At 40.7% G+C, this 17,237-nt stretch overlaps 1 protein-coding gene across 3 annotated transcripts in view; it reads left to right on the top strand.

The window, feature by feature from the left end:
• LOC137430230 (diacylglycerol kinase beta-like) overlaps positions 1 to 17,237 on the top strand; it is a 414,122-nt gene that overhangs the window by 172,585 nt on the left and 224,300 nt on the right. For all 3 annotated transcript variants that reach the window (XM_068120933.2, XM_068120932.2, XM_078780433.1), the window contains one exon: positions 15,732 to 15,899. In XM_068120933.2, coding sequence (XP_067977034.2) covers positions 15,732 to 15,899 — 168 coding nt within the window. The remainder of the gene's footprint in view (positions 1 to 15,731; positions 15,900 to 17,237) is intronic.

The following is a 17,237-nucleotide window of genomic DNA, read 5'->3' as shown; positions in this document are numbered from 1 at the left end:
CGCTACGGTCAGATGAATCATCCTTCACCGTGTTCTCGAGAAATGGACAAGTGCACGTGTGTCGCCAACCTAAAGAACTATACAGTCCTAGATATGTTTGCGTGTGCATTGATGTTTGTCCAGATGTGTTTGCGTTTTTTTTTTGGATGTTTGTCCATCTGTCTGTTTGTGTCGATGTTTTTCTCAGAAATAGCTGAACGGATCTTAGTCAAACCTTCAGAGGTTCATCCTTGAGTGTTTTTGCAAAAAATGGTGGGTTTTTTTGTTTACATTCCTCTTGTTTTAGGCAAGTGGGGAGTGTTTTATGCAAAAAAATTGGAATTTTTTAAAAAGAAAGTTGAATTTTTGGGGGATTTAAAAAATATCGCTTTATCTTACTCTAAGCCTTTGTAGTTATGTGAAAGGTAATACTGTATTAAATGATCACCGACCCCATTCCTTCATGGATTTAGTGTTTTAGGCCCTCCACAAAAAAAAAATGTATTTTTTATTTAATGCCAACAGGATTAGAACAGTTTCCTGCAATGCTGAGAACCCCTGCTAGTATATAATGCCATCGGTCTGACCATATGGTGCAGAGTGCATTTGCCTTTGAGCTGTCTAGTCAAGGTTTGTTTCCCGATACGACTACAAACTAATGGATTGGTGCTTCCCAGGTAGGGAATTGCATCACAAGATGTGTCCTCCATTGGATGAATGTTAAGCTGGGTGTGCTCCATTGGCTGCTGGATTATAAAGGTACCACACTGCCAAGGGTCGACCCATTATCGCCGGCACTGCGAACCAATGACAAATTGTTGCCCAAATCATCTCCAGTCGAATGGCAGCCCTGGGGCCAGGTGGTTCGGAAAACATTTGTGCCAAAAAACTTCCCCAGCCATCACCACAATGTGGAAATACCAGGGCCTGTTAAATAAATGGAGGAAGTACTTGTTGCCATCTAGTGGTTGTGGTTAATATACTTTCATTTATAGAATTTATCCTCATGGTAATATGCCTTTCGATGGTAATGAACACAAGCTCCTTGTTTGTCTTCACCCAAAGCCGAACGCTCTTCTTATATTCTGTACACAGTTTGTTTTGAATGATGACATCATTATTGTTCGACCAAAACTTGTGCTTGAACTTCTGCAAAATATATTGCAACTTTGTTTAATACTGTAACTGTTCTACATCTGGCTGGAGCATCTGAAATAGCAAAAGCAGGCCTTTGTGATGTTTGTTTTGTTTAGTTTTTAAATAAGGGTTTGGTTTTCAGCATCCATGTGCATGTGCATGCCCACTCCCAGCACACACACAATGAGGCATAATTGTTCTTTGATTCGGAAATTATGATTCTGTCACATATTCATTATGAAAAGCATTATCAACCTCTTTCTTTCCTTTGTGACTGTACCGCTAATAATTACTTACTAATCATATGTAATTATATATTATGACAAATTAAAGGCATGTACAGGACACATCATTCATGTAAAAGTGCATTCATACCTCATCCATAAGCTTTTAATCACTGTAATTCAGCATAGAAAAATCTTTTAATTACTGAAGCTAAATAAATCGATAGCTTTATTTAAAGGCCACAAGCACAATTAAGTTTATTTCATTACCTCTGGACTGAAGGTGGACAGAGGTGATGTGTTCACTCCTGTCTGTTTGTTTGTTTGTTTGTCTGTTTGTCTGTCAGTGAGCAGGATATCTCAAAGGGTTATGGACGTATTCGGACGAAATTTGGTGGACATGTTTTGGTGTCTGTTTTGGACAAGGATGAATCGACTCAATTTTGGTGATGATCCGAATCCGGATCCAGATAGAAGAAATTATTATTTTAAAATTGATTCTTCACCATTGAGAGATGGGGCCAATAACTACTGTATATTCTTGAGAAAAATACCAGGGGCATAGAAAAGGAACCTTTATATGGTATTTTCCATGTGGCAAAGTATAGAAAAGAAGGGACATTCCAGAGCTTGTAGAAAATGCCAAACAATAGAAAATAAGGGACATTAAAAAAAATATCGTGTGCATGCTGGACTACCTTTGTGATCTTAGGAGGAACCAAGTAATGCTCTTGAAAAGTTCATTAAAGGGGCACCCTACATATATAGGTTAAAACCCATCAGTACGTAAAGTTTTCTGTGTACCTTGAAAACGAAAACACATAAGATAATGTACATGTGTGTGAAATCTAATTTGTTAAAAAAATTAATAAAGTTAGTATGTAATATGTAACAACCAATTTCAGACATGTTGAGTGTGATGCATTCTTTGGGCCAAGCGTTGGCCAAGCGAGATTTGTGTACACATTATAGGCAACAATTGGATTAGATTAAAGAATTGTACACATGTGCAGTGCAGCCTATTTTACCAATGCCTTTTGGACCATAATTTCACATTGCATAAACTTGCAAGTGTTGACATTGCAGACATATCTTACTATAATTCACCAAATGTCCGTCTGTCTGTTCGAAGGTACCGTAAAAACTGCTGAAGCGATCGCAAAGATATTTTGGGTGGGTAATCCTGGGACCCCTGGGAGTAAAATAGGCTATTTAGTTTTCCCAATTTCAGCTTTGGTCTCCAGCATTCTCAGGTATGGACTCCCATATAACATTCGCGTTTGCATCACGTTCATTGTGACGATGTTCTCATTGTGACGATCTTCCTATAATTCACCAAATGTCCGTCTGTCTGTCTGTTCGAATGTACCGTAAAAACTGCTGAACTGATCGTAAAGATATTTTGGGTGGGTAATCCTGGGATCTCCAGGAGTAAAATAGGCTATTTAGTTTTCCCAATTTCAGCTTTGGTCTCCAGCATTCTCAGGTTTGGACTCCCGCATAACATTCGCGTTCGCATAATGTTCATTGTGACGATGTTCTCATTGTGACGATGTATGTGTTCACAGTAGTGTTTGACGTGATGGTGATAACATAATTTCATAATGTTTTTCGTTTCGTAATCCTTTAATGAACGTTTAATGTTTAATGAAAGTTTAATGCCCTTCGATGTCTGGGGCCGCACGCGTGCTACACTGGACAGGCCAGCGTGTACCTTGCCCTTCGCCGTCATGCTCGGGTAAACCGCTGAGCCCCATCCATGATGGGGAATGGGGCTTGAGACAGTGTCCCACGAACGAGGAATTCCCAGTAAGCGCGAGTCATCAGCTCGCGTTGATTAAGTCCTTGCCCTTTGTACACACCGCCCGTCGCCGCACAAACATCACAATGAAACACAATCACAATTCACATTTTCGTGAAATCCGTAATTTCGTAATGTTTTTCGTTTCGTAATCCTTTAATGAACGTTTAATGTTTAATGAACGTTTAATGCCCTTCGATGTCCGGGGCTGCACGCACGCTACACTGGACGGGCCAGTGTGTACTTTGTCCTTCGCCGTCAGGCTCGGGTAAACCGCTGAGCCCCATCCGTGATGGGGACTGGGGCTTGAGACAGTGTCCCACGAACGAGGAATTCCCAGTAAGCGCGAGTCATCAGCTCACTTTGATGAAGTCCCTGCCCTTTGTACACACCGCCCGTCGGTGCACAAACATCACAATGAAACACAATCACAATTCACATATTCGTGCAATTCGAATAAATACGAATAAATAAATTCGAAGTCGAATATTCGAATAATAATTCGAATATTTTCGTCACAATGAAAACATCGTCACAAACGGGTACTGGGGACAATGTGACAAACGTCACAAACTGGTACAATATTGGAGAGGCCATTGCCAAAACGATTTGTTTTCTCTGGTACGTGTTTCTGGGCAGGTACCGTTTCAGATAAACCGGTAAAATGGCTCCTAAACGGAAAGCCTCATTAACGAAAACGTCCAAGGAAGCATTCACATTCACAAAATTTCTGCCTTCAATTTCTGATATTTTGCCTTTCTGTTCGGCTTCCCAATTGAAGCCCTGCCCATATAGTCCGGTACCTTAGTAAATGGATTGTTACACACTGGACAAAAGCACCAAATTTTTTTTGGACAGTCCCACATATGTGAGGATTGATTTTTGCCTAAGCTCCAAAAAATTATATGCACCTGAGGGCTGTGGCATCACAATGGCGTCACACAGTGTTTCAAATGCTGGTCTGGGTTAACAGGCGCTCCTACTTGTTATGCGGTCCCACTTTTTGTGTTTCATGGACTATTTCACAAGGTACTAAAGCTTATAAATTTGTTAATAAGCATTTCAATGAATTTTGTCATGCTATAAGGACCTTTATTAAGCTAAAATACAGCATCCTATTGTAGCCGATAGAATATAATGTTCGTTGCTGTACTCGCACTCGTACAACGCATTGTAGCTCTCAGTCATAACCAACAGAATTAAACAACTTATGTTCACTGTTTTTTCTTCGATGATGTTAATGTGGTAAAGAAAAGGACACCCCACCACAGGTCGATATGGATTGGACAGCTCGTGTTATCTGTCAGGGAAGTACCCCAGAGCAGCTTAATTGTCCACAAAATCGCCAAATCTGTGATGCTTTATCAGTTTACAAGGCATTCTTTGAAAATGTCGAGGAATTCAAAACCTTGGATGCACTACCCGTGCGCATTGAGTTCGGGACTGATGCAACACCGGAACAGTTCCTTACAAACAAAGCCTCTTGGCATCGTTCATGCCACCAGAAATTTAACAATGCTAAACTCAAGAGAGCAAGAGATAATAAAAAAACAACAGGTAAACAAGACATCAGACACAACTACTCGCCGATCAATCAGGCAATCAGCACCGGGAAGCAAGGATGTTTGCATTTTTTGTGACCAAACCTCGATAACCAAGCTTCACGAGTTTCAAACATTCTCTGCAGATCAGTCATTGAGAGATATGATATGATATGATATGATATATGATATTTGAGCATTTCCTACAGTCGTGTGCTTAAAATAGAAAATCCGTTGGCCCTATCCGCATGTGAGCAATTTAAGATTGATGGTGTAGTGCGCGTCCACCCAACTTAAGAAACGGTTTATTCACAGTCGGGGCTCTGGACAATATTGACCATGATCCGTCGTCTACTACAGCTAAGGGGTCGTTTCATGGAACTGGTATGAGCATTACACAATTCCCAACCCTCGATGATCCTGGAATACCTAGACCAACAATTCTCGTCGAGAAAGACCCAGACACCAAACCATATCTTCCAGACTCGTTTGCAATAGTACAGGCATTAAATGTGAACATGACATCCACACGAATCCCTGCAGTACAAACAACGCCACACAATGGGCCACGGGGGGAAGCGAAGTTCAAAGAAGATGAATGGGTGCAGCGTGCCATTACACTTCTCAAGAAGGATACCCTACAAAATGGCGATGCTTTATCTTGGGCGGCGTATCACGCATCCACTCAGCCCCCTTCGACAAACCCACCAGCTATTACCGCGCTTCTACCTCTATTTGCTGAGAAGGCCGACACTCCTATGATTAAGCACGGAATGGATGTTTTAAAGTCTGACACAGAATTCCTCAACCCGGGCCAAATCCCGGTTCTAGCCTGCGATTGTCCCATTTTTGCAAACGCTAAGTATATCCAGTGGAATTTTCCAGAAACCCGTGGAGAAGACAAACTCATTATCATGTTTGGTGGGCTTCATATTGAAAAAGCTTTGTGGAACACTCTTGGGGACTTTTTAGCAGATAGTGGCTGGACTAACGCACTCACTGATTCTGGCATAGCAACGACTGGCGAGGCCGATTCATTTCTCAAAGCAGCCCACATCACAAGAACGAGACATGCTCACCAAGTGACTGCGTTGGTACTGTCAAAATTACAACGTGACGCACATGGGACTCATCTTAATTCCTCCGATGTAACAGATGACTTTAATAAATGGAAACGGCAAATGATAGAGAAAAGCCCAACCTTTCAGTTCTGGGATACTGTGCTTCGCACAGAACTCACTATCCTCGTCTTCATTCGTGCTCATAGAGAGAACAATTTCCATCTGTATGTCGAGACTTTGGAAGCGCTGATGTTTCTTTTCTTTGCTCTCGATTCCGTCTCCCGGGGGTTGTGGGTGGACAATGGAGGATAATAAGTGGTTACCAGTGTGGATAACTATCCCACAAGCAGCGGACGCCTGTGCAGAACTCATAAAATGCAACTGCAAGTCGGACATAGGCTGTTTGAGATGCAAATGCTCCAACGCCGGACTACCATGTACTGACCTATGCTGTTGCAAATGTCAAAAATAAGCTAATTATTTCCCATGGAATACTGTTCTGGCTCTTTTTTAACAGTCTTGCTTCCTATCTCCTCATTATAACTCTCATACTACAAATATGCGTGTACTTCAATAAACACAAGGTTGCTGAATATACCAAAATGTCATTTTCTAGCTAAATGACGTCATTATGACGTCAAAATGACGCCATTCTAACGTCATTTTAGCTTCAATTTTTATAACACTTCGGTTGTCATCAGTGTATATGTATTTCATTAAAAACACAATTGCTGAACATTTGGTACCTGTTTTTTCCTGTTGATTATCCACAAAATGCCATTTTTGGCAATATGACGTCATAAACGACGCCATTTTAGCTTCCAGTTTAACGGAATGTTTGGAGCTTAGCTTTTTCTTAACAAGTGACCTCATGCAGGGATTGTGTAAAAAAATGGTGTTTTTGTCCAGCGTGTAACAATCCATTTACTAAGGTACCGGACTATTTGTAACACTGTGTGACGTCATTGTGACACCACAGCCCTCAGGTGCATATAATTTTTTGGAGCTTAGGCAAAAATCAATCCTCACATATGTGGGACTGTCCAAAAAAAATTTGGTGCTTTTGTCCGGCGTGTAACTATTTCGGCCAATTCCGTCGTTAAGGTACCGAACTAATAGGGCGGGTACCGTTGCTAGTTGGACAAATGTGACATGCAAATGATGAATACTGATGATAACTACAGATGATGGATGAATTGTATAATGTACACCTACTTCTGCAATATAATAGAAAGCTAATGTTTAATATGTTTGTCATTTACATTTTTTATAAAATTGAAGGACCGCAAAGAGGTCCCTTTGAAACCAAGAGACTGTAACTGCATTGAAAATACATTTACTTCTTCATGTAGCGGCATGAATCAAATTGGTGCCCCTTTAGCTGAACTTTTTTAGAGCATTACTTGGTTCCTCCAAAGATCACAAGGGTAGTACAGCATGCACATGAGATGTTTTTGAATGTCTCTTATTTTCTATTCTTTGGCATTTTCTACAAGCTATGGAATATCCATTCTTTTCTATACTTTAAATACCATATAAAGGGGTCTTTTCTGTGCCCGTGGCATTTTTCCCAAGATGTCTGGTCTTTTCTATAGTTTGCCACATGGCGCATACCATATAAAGGGGCCTTTTCTGTACCCCTGACATTTTCCCCAATAATTTCCCTTGTTTTCTATAGTTTGCCACGTACCATATAAAGGGGCCTTTTCTGTGCCCCTGGCATTTTCCCCAAGAATGTCCCTTCTTTTCTATAGTTTGCCACATGGCACATCCCATATAAAGGGGCCTTTTCTATTCTCCTGGCATTTTCCCAAAGAATATCCCTTCTTTTCTATAGTTTGCCTCATGGCACATGCCATATAAAGGGGCATTTTCTATTCCCCTGGTATTTTTCCCAAGATACATTTAAAATAAACAAAATGCATTTTCAAAGCAGCTTAACGGATCAAAGCGAAATTTTAAAGGTGTTTGGCTACCCATGTGGACAAAAGTTTGCAAAAAGAAAGAAAAGAAGTCATTGGTCACATGGTTTTGCCACCATCTTGAATTTAAGCAAAAAAAAAAACAAATTTCTCCAGAACAGCACAACAGATCAATCCGATACTTCTTATGTATGATTGACTACCCATCGGAAAAAACATTTTGCAAATTATGACATCATTAGTCACATGGTGTTGTGGCCATCTTGGATTTAAGGGAAAAATATTTGGAAATCTATATCTCCAGAACTGCTCAACGGATCAATATGAAACTTCATAACTATGATTGACTAGCTATCAATGGGGAAACGTTTTTTTGACAATGATGGTCGTCAGTCACGTGGTTTGGCCGCTGTCTTGAATTTAAGCAAAAATTAAATAATCTTTTCTCCAGAACTGCTGAACCAATCATTATGAAGTTTTATATATGTATATATATATTGGCACCTTGCAATTTTTTCAAATAATGCACCATTTCTTCCAGAAAATTGTTGAAGTTAAAAAATATTTTGGTATCCACATATGTATTTCTCTGGTTTGCAATGGAACAAAACAAAAAAAGCTGAAATAATTACTAAATCTTAGCTTATTCAACACAGAAATTCTAAAATGGCCCAGACAATATTATTGGCAACTTTTAGAAGTTGTTAGAAATAATTAGATTTCCATCAGGTGATTCTCCTTTACTTTGGAATTGAACTCACCTGTGGTGCGTTGCAGGTGCCTACAATATAAAAATCACTCATTCAAGCAGTTTTAATAAAGAAAAGGAGTCATTCTGCTGTTTTGTGTCACTGTGTGTCTCGCAATGAGGATGGAGAAAAGAAAGAAAACCAGAGAATTGTTTGAGGAGGTCAGACAGAAGGTTGTAGCCAAGCATGGACAATCTCAAGGCTACAAGTCAATCTCCAGAGACCTTGATGTTCCGGTGTCCACCGTATGCAATGTTATGAGGAAGTTTAAGGCCCATGGCACTGTAGCCAACTTGATCGAAGTACATGGCCGCAAGAGAAAACTTGATCGAAGATTGCAGCGAATGATTGTTCAAATGGTGGAGAAAGCACCTCGATCAACTGCCGAAGAGATTAAAGCTGACCTTCAGACACAAGGTATGACAATTTCAACTCGCACCACCCGTCGCCAACTCAATGAAAGGGGGGTGTTATGGTAGGAAACCCAGGAGGACCCCACTGCTGACAGGGAGACATAAGAAAGCCTGACTGGAGTTTGCCAAAACACACCTGAACAAGCCAAATGCCTTCTGTGGACAGATGAGACCAAATTAGACCTTTTTTTGAAAAGCACATCATCTCTATGTTTACAGAAAACAAACTGAAGCCTTGAAAGAAAAGAACACCTTCCCTACAGTCAAACATGGAGGAGGTTCCGTTATGTTTTGAGGTTGCTATGCTGCCTCTGGCACTGGGTGCCTTGAATGTGTGCATGGCATCATTAAATCAGGAGATTACCAAGGCATTTTGGAATGCAATGTTCAACCCAATGTCAGAAAACTGGGTGTCCGTCGAAGGTTATAGGTCTTGCAGCAGGACAATGACCCCAAACGCACTTCAAAAAGCTCCCAAAAATGGTTCCAGACAAAACGCTGGACTGTTCTGAAGTGGCCAGCAATGAGTCCAGATCTAAATCCCATTGAACACCTGTGGGGAGATCTGAAAACAGCAGTTGGGAGAAGACACCTTTCAAATCTGGGAGAACTGGAGCAATTTGCACAAGAAGAGTGGGCCACACTGCCATTAGAGAGTTGTAGGAAGCTAATTCATGGCTAAAGGAAGCACTTGCCTGCAGTTATTTTGTCCAAAGGCCTTGCTACCAAATATTAAGTCGAGGGTGTCAATAATTTTGTCAATGCAATTTATTTTTATTTTCTGATTTAAAAGGATATATTAAGTTATGAATCAAAAACAAAGGTTCTGTAATATTAACAGTGAAATAAAGAATTGTGGAGACCAAATACTTCAGTCAATTCCAACTTATTGTTATGTTGGGGGGTAAAGGAATATCTCGAGACAGGTAGATCTGTATAGGTAACATGCTTCGACTGTCGTGATAGTGAATCTGCCCTGAAATAAGTTCTGTGTTTTCAGCGGTTTGTCGGGATAAGAGTATACCTGTGAACATACAAGGATGTTCGGGTGTTAAATAGTGTAGGGGCTAAGATAAACCCCTGTGTGTCAGACCTGGAAATCATTCCTTTGTCACTTATGGCAATGCACACATATAAACACTTAGATAGGCCCTTTAGTGCACACATTAATTAAATTCCCTTCCCTTACAAAGACTGTGGAAAACAGGCAGAAAGCCAGGACGGGGCGCCGCCGATAGGGCCGCAGCCAGTCACACCACCAGCTGGCCGAGCAACCAGCCTCGTGGCAAGGCTGGAAGCCACGCACAGGAGGACTGTTGACTGGGCAGGGGGAGGGGCGAGCAATACAAGTGCGGGAGGCACTCGGCCAATGAGAGGGCACCAGCAAAACAGAACATTGGAGGAGAGTCGACGAAGGTGATAAAAGGGCGCGCCATACGACATTTTGTCTCGTCTGGGCTGTCTCTTTCTCTTGGCTCTTGGCACTGCATGACCTCTCTGTGCTCTTGGTCGCCACTTGGCGCCCAGCCGTTAGCCTGGTTTGCATGTGTAACGTGGATTTCGATTGGGAATTTGCGGTTCTCCATCTGGGTGCCGCTGAACGTTCATACCAGCGTCATTGTCTGATGAAACGAAGGTGTGTATTCCCAGTCGCCTTTTGGGTGCACCTTTGCCTGACCGAGGTCGGCCCGACACCCCCCCTCCCCCCCCCCCCCCCCAGCGGCTTGTCTGCAGCGTTGACTGTCAGCCGCCTGGGATTCTGGGGTCGATACGACCTTTTTCTTGTGATCATTGGAGTGTGGATCGACTTTGGCCTGGTGCCGGGACAGTGACTTTGGGAATGTTACTTTTCGCTCATGTGGAGCACCGTGAGTTATCGAGTAAGAAACTGATGGTACCATCATAGGAATTATATGGTATTTTGGTTGTGCAATTGAAAGTATATTGTACTTGTGCTGTTATTCTTGTGTGACATTAATACAATACTTGGTTGGTATTGATTGGTTGGTGTGGTTTCACCATTGGTCATTGACACAAATAATAACACATCTTTCTGCCGTGACTCCTTTCGGGGCTCGGAGGTACACCGTGACCGGGGATTGGGGAGGAGCACGTAACACTTGTTCTTGGGTTCCGTTTAATAAATCATTATTTTTGTACATTTTACCCCTGATTCCCATTTTGAATTAATTCATAAACCAAAGCTGTTGAAACCAAAGCATTCAGAATCATTGGAATCTCCCGCGATGAAGCTACCTCCGAGGGCCTTTCACTTACTCACCGCAGGCAGTTTGGTGGTCTTTCTGTCTTCTACCGACTCCTCTCCAGCCTTGCTCCTCCAGCTCTCTCTGGGCTCTGTCCCCCAAATATTCCTACAGGTCGCACAATAACTGCCTGCAACCCTCCTATGGTTAAACTGCCAAAATCAAGACTCTCTGCTCACCTTCACTCCTTCATTCCTCTTTTCTCCTGCCTCTGGAACAAACTCCCTCACTCTCTTCAATCCCACTCCTCCCTCCAGGTCTTTAAAACAGCTGTTCACCACCATCTCTTATCTTCCCCCATCCAAAACCTTGATCTTTTCTACCCCCGCTAATTCACCCCAAATCCACTTTTTTGAAATAACTTATTTCCTGGAAGTCCTTGGTGTCCTTGTGTTTATACTCATTTCAAATGAGTATATTTTGAGTTTATACTCACTTCCCACGCCGCCTCCCCCCAAGCCCTCTCCCTCCCACACATTTCCGATGTCCCTGCTCTGAAATGTTGTGTTTATGTGCTTCCCCTTCTCTCCCCATCTTGTCTACCACTCCCCTTTTTATGTACTTTGTTTGTTTGTCTGTTTGATTTGTTTGTGTGATAAATGTTAGCTCTTTCACGAGCCTCGAATCTGTATACGAAAAAAATAATAAAAAAAATTCCCCTGCAGGATCGGAGCTGCCGTCGGTTCGCTCTTGGTAAGTGCTTCCGCCTCTTCCTCTTCACTTCTTCTTCCTCCCGCGTTTTATAGCCGAATCCGAGTTGGTCATCGCCTCAATAAAATCCGTTCGGTCTTCCGTGGTCCCAGGTGTTAACCTTGAGCGATTCGCACGACGTTATTTTTCGAGAAGATTGTGAGTTATTTGAAAAAAGTGCAAGGCTGCCAATATTTTTGGCCACGACTGTATGATCAACTTCCCATGAGGAATAATTTTTCTGAACTAAGACAATCAGTCACATGGTATGGTGGCCATCATGGATTTTAAAAATAACTTTTAAAATCTCCTTCATCGAAACCACTTAACCAAGCCAAACCAAACATTACAGATATGATCGACTGCCCTTGAGGAAAATTTATTGAAAATGATGATGTCAGCAGTCACATAGACTTACTCTGCACTTATTTTGCTCATGCGCTTCATTATCTTAAACACCTGCCCTGGATGCCTGTCCATACTGCTCGCAGTTATTGTTATTATTGTTGTTGCTGCTATCGTGGCTGTGGTTGTTGTTTATCTGTTATTTCCATATACTTTAACATATTTTTCTACGATCAGTAGCAGGGTACCAGGAGGTTGCGCATTACTTGCTGAAGAAAGTATAGCTGGCCATATTTTCAGCAAAGTGGACATAAGAGATGTCATGATAGCTTTCATTGCCTCTGATGCTGGTATCTTGACATCATTACAAACTTCTCAGCATGTGTTGTGTAAATAGTTACTCAACCAACACTACTATGATTTTACTGGTTTATAAGTGCTATGGCTCGTCCCATTAGGCTTTTGGAATGAGTCCTTAATCCAACATGGACAGTAACCTCTAAGTTATCTGTAATGTGAGTATTTAACACTAGAGGGCCTGTTTGTTTGTTCCAACGACTTTTCAGCAGAACACACATGACCACGATGTTTCTTCTACACAAGCCGTGAGTTTGTAAAATTGGAGCAAACAACAGAATGGCCTTTCCATGTTCTATTCAGGCTCACGATTACTACGGGACCTGTCCTTCAAATCCATGTGTTATAGCTGTTTATCCATTGACTAACTATAATATCCTTGTAAATAATATAGAAATACATAGATGTCAGTCGATGTTTTCGTTTTGTTTACGATGAAAGTTCAGTGCCTTCAGAAAGTATTAATTCACACCCCTCGACTTTTTCACATTTTGTTGTTACAGCCTGAATTTAAAATGGGTTAAATTGAGATTTTTTGTCACTGTATAATGTGTATAATTATACACATAATACCCCATAATGTCAAAGTGGAAATTTTATTTTAAATTTTTTTTTTTACAAAATAATCAAAAATGCAAAGCTTAAATGTCTAGAGTCAAAAAGTATTTGAGTTAAGAAGCTGATATTTGGACATGCCGATGACCAGGTGATTTGGCTGCAAAGGCTATTTTTGATTTATTAATTAATCAATTAATCGATTAATTATTTAATTATTCGATTAATGACTAATTTTTTTTTTTTTTAAGTTACAGAATCTGATGAAATGGTGGTGGTTTATGTGTTCTATGACCGAATTGATTAATAATTTAATTTTTAATGATTATTATTTCTTTATTTTCATTATTAATCATTTATTTATTTTCTTTCTCACTTGGCCAATATCTCAGGCACCTTTTGAGCTCGGAAGCTAATATTTGGACATGAGTGACCAGGTGATGTGGCTATCAAGGATATTTTTGATATATTGATTAATCAATTAATCGATTAATCGATTAATTATTTAATTATTCGATTAATTACTAAAAAAAAATTAAAAAAATTCATTTACAGATTCTGATGAAATGGTGGTGGTTTATGTGTTCTGTGACCGAATTGATTAATAATTTAATTTTTAAATTATTATTATGTATTTATTTTTTTCATTATTAATCATTTATTTATTTTCTTTCTCATTTGGCCAATATCTCAGGCACCTTTTGAGCTGGGAAGCTAATATTTGGACATGACAGTGACCAAGTGATGTGGCTATCAAGGATATTTTTGATTTATTGATTAATCATTTAATCGATTAATTATTTATTGATGAATTGATTAATTATTTATTGATTAATCAATTAATTATTAAATTTTTTATTAATGACTTATTTAATTAAATTTCTGAAAGATACATCTTCAGATGAAGCACAAGTGGTTTAGTTATGCTATTAGCCAATTGATTAAAAAAATATTTTGTGATAATCTTTTATTGATTTTAATTATACAATTAATCAATCAATCAGCGTATACCTCTCCCTCCCAATGCAGCCTCTATGAGCTGCACTGCGGTGTTGCCGGGCGCCCTAGGTGCCCTGGCAATGCCGCGCTTTAGGATATTTAATTATTTGGCATGGGGGCGGTGTACTTTGAATGTATCTGTACTTGTTAGAATTTTTTTTACAAAATAATCAAAAATGCAAAGCTTAAATGTCTAGAGTCAAAAAGTATTCTTGGCTAAAATGCCAGGGGCATAGAAAAGGCCCCTTTATATAAGGGTATGTGCCATGTGGCAAAGTATAGAAAAGAAGGGACATTCCATAGCTTGTAGAAAATGCCAAACAATAGAAAAGAAGGGACATTCAAAAAATCGTGTGTGCATGCTGGACTGCCCTTTTGATCTTTGGAGGAACCAAGTAATGCTCTGGAAAAGTTAATATAAAGGGGTGCCAATTTGGTTCATACAGCTGCATGAAGAAGTAAATGTATTTCATTTGCCAGATGTAGGGCGCCCCATTTACATGAACTTTTCTAGAGCATTAATGTGAAAAAGGTAATATGCGGGAGCAAATTCTCCATGTCGTGTAATATTTTGTGTGCCGTGTAGCGCCACCTTCAGGTGGAAGAGGGTATTACAATTCTCCTCTCTTTACAGTACCTTATTCATTTCCCCACATTTTCCAGTGCAGTGAGGTGTTTTGAACTATAAGCAGTACGCATTTTTTTGCTTCATGCACGTAATCCAGGTTATTTGTTTTAATATCGGGAGTGATTGAGGCAGCTCTGCGTTGCCTATGCACCGCCTAAATAAAGTTACATGTCAGAAGAATGTGTTACATGCTTCCAACAAGATCATCCATTGGGCAGAACCACTGCTAGTAGTGTATAAAACAGTAAAAACAATTCATTAACTCGCCTGTTTAGTGTTCCCATCTTAGCACTTGCTTCATGATGCTGTGACCTTGAAAAAAAAAAAAATACAGGTATCGAGGCTCATGGAAGAGCTGAACTCCAGAGGAGAGAGGGGCAAGCACAGCAACAATATAACAGACAGACATAGGACTGGTGTGCAAAGAACAAACAGACATGCACCCTCATAAAGAGAGACATGTGGATAAGACAAATGAAGCGGAGGGGGATAATGCAAACATGATCGACAAAAGGCATGGATCGACAAAAGCAGAGAAGAAACGCCGACAGACATGGTAAATATCACCATGTTGAAATAGTACTATGTCCATTTGCCCGTTATCTCACAATGTCCTTGTAATTAATGTAAGAGCACAATGGATGTCTCCTAATGTCCCGATCCTGTGCATCTGACATATGTACAAGGTCATCTTTTGACCACAATCGTTGTAGAAAAACGAAAAAATTCCTTTGTTTGCGACAGATCCACCTGATCTGGAATACGTCATTTATATCTTGCCTGTTATTACTGAAAAAGGTCATTTTCACAAGACATAAAACTGTTGTCTCTTCTGAATGCATTCGCTGGTTCATGTTAAGATCTTATTTCCTCTTTCAATATCTTCCATCAAAGCAATCCTCGTATCGTCAGACTAAGTCATAAGTATACAGGAACTTGTGAATTCAACACGAGAATGGTCTGCTTCAAATGGCTTATTCTGGTGTCTTGTGTCTGTAATATTTCATGGCTGCACACACACTCCATTCCTAACAGGTAATATGGAAAACGTGCTTCCTGTGAGCAGGTTCCCGCCCAGAGCGACGGCGTGGCCTCAACCTGCTGCAGAAGGGTCCACGACGCTCCCATTCCGTGTCGTACTCGCAATCCATCCGGCCACAGATCGTCCTCCTCAAGGATATCGTGTGCTACTTGTCGCTGCTCGAGGCTGGCCGGCCCGAAGACAAGCTCGAGTGTGAGGACCACAAATTTCACATGAGGATGCGACCACATTGTCAACTTCTTTTTATCAGATCTCGTGAGAAATTGTAGGAAACTTTTTGTGACGTCTTCATTGTGTTCATCAAAATGTGCAGACTCTTCGAATTTGAACGGGGATTATGAAATGACAGTTATTGTCTATTTTTAATGGTGGTCACAAATGTCCTCCCAAAAAGTGGTCACAAAAATGGTTTATGAAGCTTGAAGAGAATATAATTGAGAAAAGATGGAAGAAAAGAGAATCGGCACGGTATGGTGAAGCAGGAGAATCCAGAAGACAGGGGATGCAGGGAAAATAAGACAATTTGGAGAAAGAATGGCAGTGTATAACATGGGGGGAGGGGGTTGGGGAGGGGAGAGAGTGGAGGGGGGTTTCTGGGGCATCAATGTCAAAATGACAAAATTGTATATTTTTTATATATATATATATGTATATATATAGGATGAGAGGGAAGTGTCCTGCTCCACGCTGAGGATGGGTTAATGGCCTGAAACACGTAAGTGGATGGGTTTTGCCCTCTCCTCTCCTCTATTGTGTGGCAAATCTGCCAAGAAGGTCATTACTGACTATCCAGTTGTAGTGCCCGACAGATGCCCAAAGGGGACATCAACGAGCACTTCTGCCTTGCAGCAATGAGGGTGTGTGTGTGTGTGTGTGTGTGTGTGTGTGTGTGTGTGTGTGTGTGTGTGTGTGTGTGTGTGTGTGTGTGTGTGTGTGTGTGTATGTGTGTATATAAATATAATGCAAAATGTGTGCAAATTGAGTACCAGCTTGCTGGGATGAATGATCCCGGTGTGTACCCCGGTTTAGAATAGGTACACCGTATCCCTGCGCATCGTAAGAGCATGACCAAGGGTTGGCGTCAGGAAGGGCATCTGGCCATAAAAACATTGCCTCAAACAGGGAACCATGATTATCATGGGGCCCGCAAGGCTAAACCCCGCTCAAGCGGGGAGAAATGGCCTTAAAACGATCATTCATTCATATATATATATATATATATATATATATATATATGTGTGTGTGTGTGTGTGTGTGTGTGTGTGTGTGTGTGTGTGTGTGTGTGTGTGTGTGTGTGTGTGTATGTGTGTGTAAAATATAACGACGAAATGAAATGAGTTACAGACCTAGTTTCAGGACAATATTTTATTCAGACAAGGACAAGCATTCAGCCAAATAGGCCTTCTCATTCGACAAGAGTAAAGATGTGTGTATATATATATTGTTATGGTTTTGCGCGACCCTTTCCCTTACCAAGGGGAGATTAAGCCCCTTGTTCTCCTTGGGTCTTCGCAACCGCGAGACTTGAGT

The sequence above is a fragment of the Myxine glutinosa genome, chromosome 6 (genome assembly GCF_964187855.1).
Source record: "Myxine glutinosa chromosome 6, kmMyxGlut1.1, whole genome shotgun sequence".
Taxonomy (NCBI): domain Eukaryota; kingdom Metazoa; phylum Chordata; class Myxini; order Myxiniformes; family Myxinidae; genus Myxine; species Myxine glutinosa.
The sequence above is the reverse complement of the archived record's forward strand: the minus strand, read 5'-3'. Positions and strand labels throughout refer to the sequence as shown.